The sequence below is a fragment of the Oryzias latipes genome, chromosome 7 (genome assembly GCF_002234675.1).
Source record: "Oryzias latipes chromosome 7, ASM223467v1".
Taxonomy (NCBI): domain Eukaryota; kingdom Metazoa; phylum Chordata; class Actinopteri; order Beloniformes; family Adrianichthyidae; genus Oryzias; species Oryzias latipes.
This window is the reverse complement of record NC_019865.2, coordinates 15,330,498-15,346,025: the sequence shown is the minus strand read 5'-3', so window position 1 is coordinate 15,346,025 and position 15,528 is coordinate 15,330,498. Positions and strand designations below refer to the sequence as shown.

At 38.0% G+C, this 15,528-nt stretch overlaps 1 protein-coding gene across 1 annotated transcript in view; it reads right to left on the bottom strand.

Annotated features, from left to right (window-relative positions):
* LOC101162446 (beta-1,4-galactosyltransferase 5) overlaps positions 1-12,815 on the bottom strand; it is a 28,342-nt gene extending 15,527 nt beyond the window's left edge. Inside the window, exon 1 of the mRNA XM_023956660.1 lies at positions 12,073-12,815. Within this exon, the coding sequence (XP_023812428.1) occupies positions 12,073-12,181 (109 nt within the window). The 5' untranslated portion in view covers positions 12,182-12,815. The remainder of the gene's footprint in view (positions 1-12,072) is intronic.
* Positions 12,816-15,528: the final 2,713 nt, after the last annotated feature.

The following is a 15,528-nucleotide window of genomic DNA, read 5'->3' as shown; positions in this document are numbered from 1 at the left end:
GTTTTGTTTGTTGTGTCACTGAAAATGTTTTGTGAGAAATGCAAATGTGCAGCTCTACGAAGATGGTATACGATACTTAGAGTATACATTAATACACGCCAGCAGGAATAACATCAGGTCTGGTATGAGTTCATAATTGGTCTTGCACTCGTCCCTCTGCCCCTCCATCTGCTCCACTGTCCCAAATGTGTATGTGAGTGTGTGTGCCAATTTTTGCGCATATGTGCACTCTTCCCCGAATCCCTGAACTCTGCTGAGCCAATGCATGGCAGAGAAACATAAGGATCAGAAATGGATAACAGAATACATAGAATAAATGGCACCGCATCTCCAGAACCCCTAGTTTGTAAATTGCTTTCAGCAAATAGTGGAAAAATGATCCAAGATATAAAGGATGGACGCCAACTGATTGCATGTCCATATGCGTATGTGTGTCTCTAATTTGAAGCATATTCTATCTCCTTCTCTATTATGAATACATAAATGAAAGCAAGACAGAATGCAGGAGACCTAAATGTTAAAATATGAGAAGAATAATCGAATGAACACTGATCCTTATTCTTAGCAGAAACTTTCTCCTCAAACTTTACAAACATCTTTACTGATTTGATTCTAAAATATTGCTCTTAAGACATAATTTTAAAGTAAAAACATACAAGAAATATATTTTACACTATTTTTTCAGCAAACAACCACAAACCCGGTGAGTTGGAAGTTAAAACAGTATTTTTAAATGACCAGATATCAGTATTATTGGCCTATCCAAATTGAAAATACGAGTAACTGTCTGTATATTTTAGGCTTCCTTGTAGGTTTACTTGTAGTTAAAAGTGACGGAAGCTCTTCCAGGTAAATGGAAATATCACCAATGTTCAGCTGTACAAGGGAGTCGACTGTTTGAAGAAAATGGAATAGATACAATGACATTCTACTACAAGTTTCTCTTCATATTTTGGTTCTTTATGGTAACTTCTGAAAAACTGGCTGCTGTCATTTAGTGTGCAAGCCTCCATGGACCACTGTTTCTTTTTATTTTGCTCAATGGCTTTCTATCTATTTTGATGTGCACTTTTTGAATAGAAATGGTTTAGTATTCACAGTGAACAGCACACGTATACAGTACAAACTACATCACTACCTCAAAGACGACCCAACGCTCTCCCCCTCCCCCTTCTACTTCCCGATCACACATAGCATGCTGCCTATTATTCCCCAACTGCTTTATTTGCCTTTGCCTCCCGGCAGAAGCAAGAGGGTCTCTTCATAGCCGGAGGTTACGCCTGCTGATTGAGGGAATGCTCCACCACAGTCACTGCATAATGTGAGGCAACATGCAGAAAAAGAACAAACAAAGGCCTTTCACACTGGTTGCCATATTTAACCCCCATACAGGACTGAAATAGCTTTTGTTCCAAACCCCTCTCATGGTCTACATAATATTCACTACTCATCACAAAAACTATCATCTGGAATGTTTAAATGAATTAAATGAGTTATTTGCCTTCATTATCATTGCAAAAAAATACAAATAAAGCAAAGTTGCAATTTTTTATGGCATATTTTGTGTAAAGAAAATCAATGCAACTAAAGGTGTTATTCTAATTTTTTCACCCTCAACTAAATAACGTTTTTTTTCTTTTAAATTCATTTAAAACTGCTTTGAAACAAACTCACTATTTCAGCAACATGTGATCAGCATCTAAATGTGCATTACGTCTGCTTGGTAATCAACAGCTATGTGGTCCGTTAAGAAGCTGGAGTTAGTTGGCATTTCTGGTAAATACATATTAACGTCCAAAGTTTGACACGATAGGTGTCCTTACATGAAAATAATCACTCATTAGCTCACTCATGAACATTAGCTCAGAAGCAAACATGTCTGCTGAACATCAGTTCAACAAAGTTTGACTTTAAACTGCAGACTTTTGTCTTCACTCAACACTCTAAAATCACCTCTAAGCTGACTCAAAGCTTTGCATCTAAGCAAGAAAGCAACTGGAACCACACTCAGCCTCACCACCTACCTGGCCACAGGTCATGTGACAGAGCATGTCTGCCATACATGTGTGCGTGTGTGTGTGTGTGGGGGGGGCTTCTTTATCTGTCTATTTACTCATCAAATTTAAGAGGAACACAGTCAAATGAAAAATAAACTTCATGAGGAAGTCAGATAAATGCGCGGTCATCAATCTGTGAAAAAAGGGTTATTTAAATTGCATGAAAATTATTTTTAAAAATAGATTCTTCCTCTGGATTTTTTTTGTTATATTAAGTGGAATGTTTTTTGTTTTTTTTTAGTTTTCAGTAGAATGACTAGGAGAGTACAGAAAAGATGAAGCTTGATACTATAGCAGGCCCTGTAGGCCACACAAGGATTACCAAATGTAAAATATCAAAAGGTAAATCTATGACTTTAATATTCTTATCTGAGTCGAATCTATTTGTAGAAATCAACAAATTAGTAGCTAATTCAAATATGTTTTTATTACAAATAAGGAAATGAAGTGCTCATGTGAGCATGTCCTGTTGTTGAATCCTGCCCAAAGTGTTGCAAATGACAGTTTTTTTCCATTTTAATGTATTTGCAATTCCATAAGGGCTACCACTAACATGCATGGTGTGGCAAATTCTACTGAGTGGCACAAAATAAAAGATTACTCAAGAGAAAAAGAAGCAACACAAAGAAAAAAAGAACCCACAAAGAAACCAAAATGCAAACGGAATAACTTCCAATGAAAGCCAAAAACCACAATCTGAGATCTGAAACTTAATCTGGCTAACGAAGACAAAAACACAAACATTTCTTTAGTTGCATGCGTTTGATAAACATAATCCTATTCGTTTTCTGATGAAAACAAATGTATGATCTCCTCATAATTAAAACACAGACATGAAGGACTTTTTAGAGATTTTCAGAAGATGATTGACACATTTGAAGCACTAAACTATTTACATATTCACTGAAGCCTATAAATAGTTAAACATAGGCCATTTAAATGCAGTCATTTCTCAATAAAGGCACAACTGAGGTCTGTCTTTGTTCTGCCTCCACTTTCTAGCTGCCCATTCATACAGACCCCTCAGGGGCGTTAAAATCAGCTCATGAACAAAAAGGGGTGTAACCGGGGGGATTTTGAGACTCCCAGGAAAATGGCTTCCTTTCACAATATCTTATATTTATAGAATAGTATTCTATTAATCATTTCAAAGAACACAAGCTCAACAGATAATGCAAGAAGACACTAAAAATGTATGTGTAATAATAAAGTGTGAGAACATTTAAATACTTTTTTTAGTTATGTTAACTGAGAAAATTGTTCTTTTTACAGACTCCATCCTTCAATACTACAACTGTCTATTCTTTTTTCAATTGTATAAATAAGGTTGACTTAATGGCACAAAACAAGGCCATTTAAAAAAAGGAACTTTTCTCCAGATGGAAAGAAAATTGTTCCATTGTCTGGAACAATTTAATGAAGAGGCTTGAACGGGAAGTGAAATAAATGTTAACATGCCTGAAAACGATCACCTGCCAAACTTTAAAATAATTTTTAATGCCTTCTAAGAAACAAACCTAAAAAGTTTTGTTCTAAATCAATTTACAAGGGAGCCTAAAACCCCCCACTCTTTTTCCTTTCTGCTTTTCTCTTCAGGTGTCGCCTCAGCGAATCAGCTTCCTCCATCTGACCGTGTCTTCTGCATTCTCTGCTCTAACACCAACTACCTGCGAGTCTTTGTTCACTGCATCCTAAACATCCCCTTTGGTCTTCCTCTAAACCAGGGGTGTCAAACTCATTTTCACCGAGGGCCACATCAGCATAGCTGCTGTCCTCAAAGGGCCAGATATAACTTATACATGTAACTAAATGCAATGAAAAATAAACGTAACCCCTCCTAATGTTAAATAACTCATTATTTATTTATTAGAACTTTTTAAAGTGAAAATTAGAGTTGCATAGAAAACATATGTTTGCTTGTTACTCTAGCATAAATCCTTTTCATTTGATTCTGTCAGGTTAGGTTATATGGACAGTGTTTAAGTCCTAATGTATAGTTGCCCAATCCGATATTTCAAGTCCAATTCCCCCTAGATGTGACTACACACTAATACACACCAATCTTTTATTTTATTTTATGAAATGAAAAACTTTTATGCTCTAGCGGGCCACATTAAATGACATGGAGGGCCACATTTGGCCCCCAGGCCTTGAGTTTGACACATGTGCTCTAGACCCTTCACCTGGCAGCTCCAGATTCAGCATCCGTCTACCCATCCATAACCCTGTCTCTCCTCTGGACATGTCCGAGTCTAAAAATCCCCTGTTTTGGTTAATATGTTAAATTAAATTGTAGGATTTACCTAGACAGCCATTGGCTCTAGCTTTAATAAAATACTAAAGGTAATCTAATAAGAATAGCCAGACAACCAATTATTGGTGTGGCCTTTGCTATAATTGAGGTGCTAAGGGAATAACGAGACTTTGCGTGTCTTTAACACAGCCACAATGCAGCAATCTAGCTTTACTTTTTCCCAAAACAGTTGTGTAAATTTTATCCCTTTTATACTTTTCTATATTTCAAGAAATTATGTTTGCTGTATTGTGCACCATGACTTTGTGCAGTCATGGTGGGTCAGAAAGTGTTGGATTGTTTGAATGAGAAAGCCTGGCTTTAACGGCGTTGTTCAGAGGGTGTACTGATCTCAACTTTATTAATAAGTAACTAAATTCCTTTGTGAACCGTGTCCACACAGTCACATGACACAGGCCTGCAATGCACACATGTTTACAAGAGATAGTTGCTGCATTAAAGGTGGAAGATTAGCACACTCAGAAAGGTCTGGACAGATGGAGAAATACCTTCAGTGACATGTTTATTTTAATAATGAAGCGCTCCTGTTTAAACTTGTCAGTGGTAAAAAAAGGTTGAGCTAATCCAGCCAAAGGTATTTGTACTATTACTTATGACATTTTTGTAGGAGTCCTATTTTTGAGTAACGACGTCTCAGATAAAGATGATGGTGTCTTTTCAAGGATTTGACGTCAAGATTATCATTGGGGAAAGGAATGCATGTTTCTGTGGTTACACTGGCAAGAAAAAAAAAAGTCAATCCCTGGTGGTAAAAGGTCCCAGGGATCCATGGCAACTGTGCCTAAAATGTCAAACAGCAGACCTTAATCGCACACGCCTGAGCAACCACAATGTTCAACAGCAGTCTTTTCTAGATCTTTATGGCTGATTGTTGAACTCATTTTAAAATATATTTTTCTCTGAACCAGAATGACAAAAAGTTACCCTATCTAGCACTAAACTTTTCTTAAATCAACTTAAAACTGGATTGATTTTGCTGAATGGGTGAATTAAAAGGGCAACAGCAACGGAATGAAGGTGATAGTCATGAATCTACTCCAAATTTTTAGAAGCTGATAGATGGCTTTAAAAGGGTCAGTTTAGAGATGATTATGAGTGAAATGTCAGCAGGGCCATTGTGATTATTTTGCAGGCTCCTTTTTTTAAGTTTCATTTTATCTGTGAAAGCAGGAAGGAGAAGCATATAAACGGTTATGGTTTTGTTCCTGTGACGACTCTTTTTCTCAGATTCCTCTAAACAGGTTAATCCACCTCCGCGGCACATGTTGGTTCCTGTGATTGCTGAAAAACAGATGTGTGATAAAGATATATATGCACGTTGCCATTAGGACAAATGCCTTTGCAAAAACTACAATGACATCAAAACAAAATGATCATACTTTAATGCTGTTATCAAGTGGAAACCAATAAGGATCTGAAAAAAAGCTAAGGCATAGAAACTATTGCAAGTCAAGAACAGGTAAAGTAGGTTTAGAGAAAGGCTTATAAGCATTTCGGTTCTTTTTTGCATGGTGTTGTGTTTTTATGACACCGACTGAACATTTTTTGTCTTTTTTCTTCCCTTCCATTAGTTCCTGTACCATTAGTAGAAAAAATACATAAGGCAAAACTACCATTAGTATGAGTCAAATGGAAACTATTGTGGTTACATACAACAAGAATATACCGGTATATTATTTGATTTCTCATATAAAAACTCTTCATGATGAAAGATGACAAATAGCATTGGAATAAGAATGTACTTAGTTTTAGCACCTATGTTCATACGTCTAGTTTTTCAGTAACACCTTGTCTTGATGCTCCACGTGAAGAACATGAAGTTCTGAGACTTCCAGTTTTCAAGACTTCAAGGCTAGCACAATACCACACAAATACCAAGTGCGTTTTACATACTTTTGTTGGCTTGCAACATCATGGCCAATAGTGTATTCCTTTTTTTTATGATTCAAAGAGCTCTGTAATGATTAGTTTACCATTCATATAAATAAACCTAAATCAAACAAAGTGGAGGGAGGGGAAATTGTATCTTTCCAATGCCTTTGCCATAAAGTTTTTAGATGTAACAAAAAACAAACGTGTTGTTTCAGTACCAAGTGTGCTTCTTTAAATCTATCCGCAAAGCAACTGAATGAAAATACTGACATTCTGAGCAAACTCTGCTTATATCTGCCTATAGCCTAAAGGCACAACTACATTTTTTCAGTAAGGAAAAGACAGAGTAATTATACCTTTTAGAAGTACTTTTTGACTGGCTCAGGTGTTTTAATGGTTATAAGTTTCAACCTAAAGGATTCCCAAAGGTCAAATGAACCTTTGATCACATTTATTTAAGTCAGAAGCAAAGTTAAATGTTTTGAATTGATGCTAACCTCCCACACTCAATAAATTTTTTTGTTTTGCTTAATCTAAATAAGCAAATAAAAAAAAAAGAACTTTTATGTGGTTTTATGTAAATCAATTAGTAAACAATGACTGTTTCAGTAATGATCATAAAGGTTTTCAATTACATTTACTGTAAAAGTACCGCAGTCATGCTGGTAAGGGGACTTTTTCCAGGATTCAAATGTTCCTGCTGTGCTTCAAAAGCATTTGAATTTGAATTTGACTGAAAGGAAAAGGTTTTGTACTCAACTTTGCAGGGCATGGTAGCCAAGCTGTGGCTTTGACATAACGTGTTTAGAGCAAACTGAAGCCTGATCTGGGCAGGCTTGAGATGTCTGAGACAAAAAAAAAGACTCAACAGAACAGCACTACCAAACAAACACACAAACTTGAACCAACACTTTCTTTAGAGGTTCAGGAGTCAGTTAGCAATTAAGACATGCATTAGACATTCCACAATTTCAACACATCTCAGTCAGACCAAGAAAATACCTGAAACATCATCCAAACCCTGAAACTGACATTTTACTGGACAGTTTCCCACTATTTCCACATATATTTGTACAAATCTTTATGGGTGGAAAAAAAAGATCCCAAACAACCTATGTTTTGTTGAGTTAAGCCTACAGTAAACATAGAGGGCTCAAAGTTATTTGCCAGCATCCAAGAACCAATCCTCACTGTATCTGCACCCACAAACCCAACATAGTCCTCAACCTTACTCAAATAACTCAGCAAATTTCAAACAATATCGCAGCCACAGTGCAATCAGACAGCCCAGGCACCAGCCAGTGCTATTGCGACCAAAATACCAAGCATCAAAAACACAGCTAACATGCCAGTTATCTACCACAAAGTTACTGGAAATGTTCTCCAGCTTGCTTTGGGATATGGGCAATATACTATATAATTTAAAAAAAAAACCTCGCCAAGCTAAGAACAGCCAGCATTTGCTACAAGCAAACATTCATGACAAGAAATGGCTTTTTTTTTTTTTACAAAAAAACAAACACTAGTTAAAGTCAGTCAGTCAGCTTTGTGTAATACAAGTTCTATCAAATATTTCGAACCAAACTAGAAAGTGTAGCTTTTCAATAAACATACTAAGTCAAACATAGAGGCTATGCTGCATAAAGACTGCTGAACTAATGCTACGTGATGCAAAAACAACCTATAGTCTCACCTGTAAAATCCCACTTACTAGCAAACATCCTCCAACCAGCTGCTCATAGATTTTTATTGAATTAATTCCTTTGATACTGATTTATTACGTAATGCTAAAATAGGCAAGGCAAGGCAAGGCAAGTTTATTTGTATAGCACAATTCATACACAAAGTAATTCAAGGTGCTTCACAAAACAGAAAAATGCATTAAAATCACAATACATCATAGAAATAATCAACATAAAATGTACTTTAAAAGAAAAGAAAAAAAAAATTTGAAAACTGATTTAAAAATAAAGGAAGGAAAGGAAAGAAAAGTGCAGATAGGACCTTTCAGTCATATACACGGCTAAACAGAAATGTTTTAAGTCTAGATTTGAACATGAACACAGAAGAGGCCTGTCTTACGACTTCAGGGAGGCTGTTCCAGATTTTAGCTGCAGAATATTGAAACGCTGATTCCCCTTGTTTAGTTCTGACTCTGGGAATCAACAGGAGGCCGGTCCCTGAGGTCCTCAGAGTACGAGATGGTTCATATGGCACTAACATGTCAGAGATGTACTTTGGTGCTCGGCCATGGAGAGACTTGTACACAAGCAGAGCTGCTTTGAAGTCTATTCTTTGAGGTACAGGGAGCCAGTGCAGAGACCTGAGCACAGGACTAATGTGATCATACTTCCTGGTTCTGGTCAGGACTCGAGCATTCTGGATGTACTGAAGCTGTTTTACAGCTCGTAAAATACAGATAATTACACAGTTTTTACGCATATTTTAATGGGTAACCCATTGTAAACGAGGAAAAAAGGCCTAACAATAAAAATGATCACTTGCAGAAAAAACACACACACAAGAGGACCAACAGCTGTGTTAATAGAACTGCAAAACCACTAAAAATAGTTATCTTACGTAATAAGACGCACAGACAGTCAAATCTTCACTCATTTTACGTGAACAAGTCAGGATGAGTCTTTTTTTAGTCTGACTCTGGCCGACCGGAAAAAGCTCAAACGGCCTTCTCTGTGCAGAAGTTCACTTTTAGTCAAGAACAAGTGCATCACTTACCGCAAACGATCTGTACATACAAATGAATAAACACATGTGTGCTGAAGGGTTTACCAAAATTATACCAACTGGTCAAAATGGTATAAAGATGTTTTAACAAGCCAAAATCTTCTTGTGTGTCTGCTTCTTGCTAGCTAAATGCATTTACAGCTTTATTTGCTTTGAGGTGACGTTGACATTGAAAACACTGTCCCTCAACACGACACCCTGAAAAAAAAAATCGGTAACAAGTTTACATGTAAACAGAAACACAAACACATAAACGTGCAGCTAATCGTGTCGACAAGGTGATAAAAAGGATGTGTAGCGACAAAGAGAAGCACCTGTTCTCTTGTCTTTTTTGCACTCCCCGGCTGCAGGCGGAGAGTGCGCCCGTCTGAGGGTATGTACGTTTGGACCTATAAATAGACAAAGCGTCTTCCCTTGTGCTCGCTCCAATGGGATCCTCTCATGTTTTAATTAAATAAACTGCTGCAATGAGGCCCAGCTGTGCCCTGCATCCCCAGCCTGCATCAGTCAACATCCAGGCTCAAGGGCATCATACACTGTAGAGGCTGGGGTGTTGGTGCATGTAAACACGGGGAGACGGAGAAACTGAGAGAAAGCAGTCGACGAATAGGATGAGAGAAACGGACAAAGAAATGAATTTGGGGCATCCTGCACCGAGGCCACGTGGATGTCACAGGAAGCCCTGTGCAGGTGCTCTGAATGGGTTCCCCGATGTGCAGGCCAACAGTCTAACTCTGCTTTTTTTTCCTCCTCCTCTCCTCCTCTCATCCTCAATGCCTCATTTTCCTGTTTTTAGATTGTTTCTTTTTGGCTTTACTTTGATTTTTTTTATTCAACTCTTTCTATACAAACTAATCAAATCTGTTGGTCTCTAGATGTTTCTTTTACATTACTGTTGGACAGTGTTTCTTGAATTCAGTGAAATGTAATGGATCCATTCATTTCACTTCAGCTGCACCCAGCTCTCACTACAGTTGTGTTCTTCCCGTGCTCTCAACACTACATGTCAGCTAATGATAAGTAACTAAATGATATGGAGAAGTCCTCTAAAACAACCTGACCTCCTCATTAAAATCATAAATCCCTATTTTTATCCACTTTCTTTTGTGTCACACTTGTTTTATCTGTTATCATAAGCTGTATGATAGTATATTACCTACCATAAGACATTCGGATCATAAAACACTCACAGTGCATCCTGTTAAGGGTTGATAAGTGCTAACTCTGTGCTGTCTGTTCTGAAGTGACAGTGTTCAGCGGCCACATGTGCCGGTGCAAAGCCGGGACAAGCTGCCTGTTCTGGTCACGGATTCTACCATGTCAAAGAATGCCTATGATCCAATCTTACCCCCACTGATTGAATCATTCCACCTTATGACTGATTAGTGGAGGGTTGCCCCTCACATGATTTCCCCGTTCAGGGGCTGCTAAAAAGCACATAAACTGAAGCACTTATGAACAGCAGCTAAGGCGGCCTTACTCCGGGTTACCATTTATAATTAACCATTTATGAACTGGTGCTGCGGTTCCTTGTTCCATTTCCTTGACTCCCCCCCCCCCCCCCCCCCCCCCCCAGTAAGCTTCGAGTCCATTAAAGCCCAACATTAGTCCACATGCTGCAGAATGAATAGGCATACAAGCAGTCATTTGAGACACCAAGCTGGAAAGTTACTAAGAAAATAAAAAATTGATTCTTTTTATACCAAGTAGTAGATTATTAACTTACTTAATTGTTTCTATTTAGAGAGAGGATTATTTACACTATCTATGGGTTACTGTCGATATTGTGTTCTGCATGTAATAATTGATTCAACTATTGATCCTTTTTGTTCCCAGCTGGTAAAAAGCAAAAAATGGATCAATATCCATTTTGATGATCCATAGGGAGCTGCATTCTCCTTGATATCACATGAACAATATGCCATTCAATCAGTAATTGCACATAAACTAACAATACCAGGCTAACTTTTTACCCATTTAAAACGCTAATGATTTTTTGACAGTGTTTTGAGTCAAGTCAAATACTCGTCCCATTCTAATGTGAAACGCCGTCATTGGACCAGAGAATGGATCAACTCAGTCCATGGAAATTGGCTGGTTTACAATGGGCCTTCAAAGGAAAAGATGTCTACCAGTGCAAACACCAGTACCATTCACCCAAATCATTTCCTTGTAAACCTTCCTCTTCTCAATTTAAAAAGAGAACATTGGCAGTTGTGCTGCAGGCGGATCATTTGCACATTCAACGGTTTTCTAAACTAACAGGGAAACACATAACGGCCAATCATGTTGGCAAAGAGATCAATGCAATTGTAACTGTCACAAAGAAAATTGTCATTAAAACCCATTGATTGGTGTCTTGAAAGCTATAGAAATGATAGTCAATCATTTAAAACACAAATGTTTTAACCTCAGTATCTGGACTGTAGAGATAAATGGACCACGAGAAGACTAGAGCTTAACGGAGGCGAAATGAGAAATAAGGTTTAGTAACTCAAGAGTGATGATCCAGCTTCACATGTACACAGAGCAGCAAAAAGTGACAATAGAAAAAAGGATGATCAGACACTGAATTAATATTGATGAGGAATTGGGGACATGTGATATTACACAACTGCATGTGACTAAGGACCAGCTCATGGTGTAAGGAGTAACTTGTCTGTAAGTGAGCCAAGCACACAAGTTGAAACCCATTTTCCCTTTATGACTAGTGAGTGATCTTTGGCCTCCTGGTAAATCTACATTAGCCGATTATAAAAAAAAAAAAAAAGCTGTGGAATCCCCCAGATGTGACTGGAAATATGACATATTGTCAGTAGCTACAGTTTTAAACATCGCCAAAAGGGCCTAGCAACATCAGCAAGATCATAATATCCATGCTAATCACTCTGGCCATTATTATCCTGGCCAGGCACATGATATTATGGGATCAGCATCCCCGCAGAGCCTCATGATCATGGACTATAGGTAATACTATGATTGAACAGGAGCGCGTGGCCGTGCTGTCACACATGACCTAACGGCCCATAGAAACAACATCCCATCATTATTCTTTTTTTCCCCTCTCAATTTAAACGGACTTACCGATTCCGGGGGCGGAGTAGATGAAGTACAAAGCCGAGGTGGACAATGAAAAAAGGAATAAAAGCCCAAGGAATGACCTTCTCCGGATCCGCAGATGTGTCGGCATCATACAGGCAGCGAAAACACACACAGGCACGTCTTCTTCTGTGGAGCGATAACGCAAACGGTCCCAATGTGTCCAGTTTGATAGAACCCTAGTCTCAAAAATAAAATACAATAAAATAAAATGTGCGGACGGTTAATGGGCCGAGAGGAGTGGTGTGTCTGACTGCAGCAGCGCCGAGAGACAGGCGAGTAGGAAATCGGTCTAGTATTTCCGCGGCAAGAAAAAAAAGGAGCTCTAGACATCCAGTATCCTACGGAGACATTGGAATTCCATTCCTGAGCAGAGGCTTTTAGGTCTGGATCTATCGGACGAGGTCAGAAACGGCTGGCGGAGAAAGCCTGGTTAAAGTGGCCTGGCGTTCTCATTCAGAGACCATCATTAGACGTCGCTGATGTTGCTCTTGCCGCTCCTGCGCTTTGGTTGCCTGCCGCCCGCCCGCCTGCCAGCCCAGCCCAGCCCAATGAATGGAGCAGTCCCTCCGCGAAAGAAAAAGAAGAAGAAAAAAAAAACGGAGCTAAACCTCCCCAAGTGGGCGTTACCGCTGCTGAACCACGAAGCTGGCGGCAACAAGATAGCAAAAGCTCCTCGACAACCGTTGCTACAACGTCATGAAGCTGTGGCAGAAGCCGCAGTCATTGCCACCAACGGGTATCACATGACGCGATACAGGGGCCCCATTTCCTTTTCTGTCCTCCTGTACGCGCGTGCCTGCGTCCTTTACTTATTTCGTTTTTTTATTTTTTTTACTTTTAGTGTATCCACCTTTCATCTGCGTACCCTTTTTTAAATACATAAATAGCTTCCCATATCTAGCTCATTTTGTTCCTTGTTTGTGCTTCTTTATAGTCGTGCAGTTTACACAAACGTGCATTTTAATTTAATGCCTTATTATTTGTGAAAGTGCTCGTTTCACTGTCGCTAACAGCTTTCCTGTTGCAATAATATGGTCAAGTAACTCATCTAAAGTCTTGCACAGCGGAAGTGTTGCACGGACTGAAATTGTTTTGGAGGGTGGAAGTGAATTGTCTAAATCGGGCATTGATTGCTTCCACGAAAAGGGGAAACTATATATGTATTAAAAATAAATAAAAAAGAATGAGTCAGAAAACAGCCCACTGAAATACTCACATAGGAGCAACTGCTCCAAACCACGATTTTAGCGGAGGTACTGTACAAATAATGTTCTGAATGAATTTGGCATGAAATTAAAAAAAAGTGAATGAATGAATGAAGAGCTCACTGTGATGTTTTAAAGTGAAAAAAGGTGGTTTACAACACGCAGAAATACCCCCCCCCCCCTTTTTTTTAATAAGTGTGTCCAAAATAAACAAAAAACAGGGCCTCAATTTGCTGTTGAGCAGGGAGTTTACATAAATTCAAGCTGGGCCAGCCTTTTGCCTTCAGAACAATTTATTTTTTGCATTAAATTGATTCAAGAAGCTTTTGAAAGCATGACTCAAAAGGTTTATTTTCTTATTTTGCTATTTCAAAATCGTGCGGTTGCTGCACACGTTTTGGCTGAACGTCCATTATGTGAATCTTTGGTTTCATCACATCCCAGAGTCATGCTATTAGACGGCGGTCTGGTGACTCTGGAGAACAGTAAACTCTTTGTCATGTTCAAATAACCAGACGTTGTTTGAGTTTTATTTTATTTTTTATTTTTTTTGACATGGTGCATTATCCTAGCCATTAGAAGATAAATAAACTGTGGTCTTAAAAAGGATGGATGTGGTCTGCAACAACACTGAAGCAAACTATTACTATGGGGCTCAAAGCAAGTTGGAAAAGTTTCCTCCTCTCAGCTGTGCTACCACTGCCAGCCTAAAGGCTCTAATTCAATGGATGGATCCATACTCATCTTGTGTTTTTCATTATTTTTTCCCCAGCAGACTAATCAAACCAGACAAAGTTTATTTGATTATTTCCCGTTAAAACTTTAAAACATCAGAACTGTTGTCTAACTTCTGTTTTGAGTAGACAAGTGTAACACTGTGATATTCTGACTCTTTCAACCCATTTGGTTGGAGTTTGAATTGTCTGGATTCTGGATGGATGGTTTTGCATATGTTGGTTGACAGATTTATTAGTATTTGAGTTACTGGGTTCCTTTTTCTCCTTTTTAAACTATTCTTTGGCAAAAATCATACAATTTGGACCAGCCTGACTGCATCTTCAATAATTTCTGGTTCTAAGTTGCCTGTTTTCCCCCTTTTCCCGCCATGGTGATCCTTGGCTTGAACCCCAGTGAGTCATATTAGTCATATCTAAACTACTGTTTTAACCAGAAAACTTGAAGTTGTTGCAAAGTGCCTGACTGATAGGCTACCCCTAACAAACAGATCAGCAAATGTGCTCAAGATAGAGTTCAGTGAGTTTAGACCTTGATACAATTACCTATAATAGTAAATAGTAAAGTAAATTGTTTTCACACTTTTTTCTCTATTTAATTTTGTGACGTGATGCATCATCAATTCATAAACGTAATACATGACTTAGTCATTTTTTTTTAAACTTTATTATTCAACACAAATAGAACAAATATGTATGACAGGAACAATAGTCATAACAACAACAATGTCAGAGGATGGTACATGGATTACGAAAAGATTCCAGATGCTATGCATTGAAAATATTCAAAGAGTTACAGTTTTCATAAATATGTATGGCCTTTTTGTTTAAACTTTTAGAAATAGTATGTAAATAAGATTCTAATTCTTTAATTATTAAAGGGAAAAAAAGTTGTGATGAAGAAAACTTTGATTTGTGAATATGAATTTACCAATTATTATAATTAGATTAATTGCCAATTTTACGTTTGATCTTATTTTTTTTTTTCGTGTAGGCCAAATATGATATGTTAAAATTTCATGTGATATTATGAATCTAATTCATAATTTATAAAACGTGCACAATCTTTCCAAAGTCTTTTAGTAGGATTACAGTTCCAAAATAGGTGATTGTTTGTGCCTGGGTGTTCTTTACAAAAGGTACAATTGGGGTCAACAGGGTCAATAGTCTTCTTATATCTGAGCATGTATTGATTAGTGGGATAGATTCTATGTAGGAGTTTGTAGGAGACGTCTCTCATCTTGTTATTAATTAATAATTTCTGATGCAGGGTCCAAACATTTTTCCAGGGCAAGTCAGGAATACATTTAGTCATAAAATGAACAGGTCTCGCATACACTAACTTTTTGCTGTTATCTTGAATGCACCACAGTTTCGACGACGTCGGCACTGACTCACGGGAAACTGAGTACACAATGAAAAAGTGTTAGCATTTACATAGTACATGTACAAGTAAAATCTGTATTATCTATTATAAGTATGCAAATATTATTATTGTG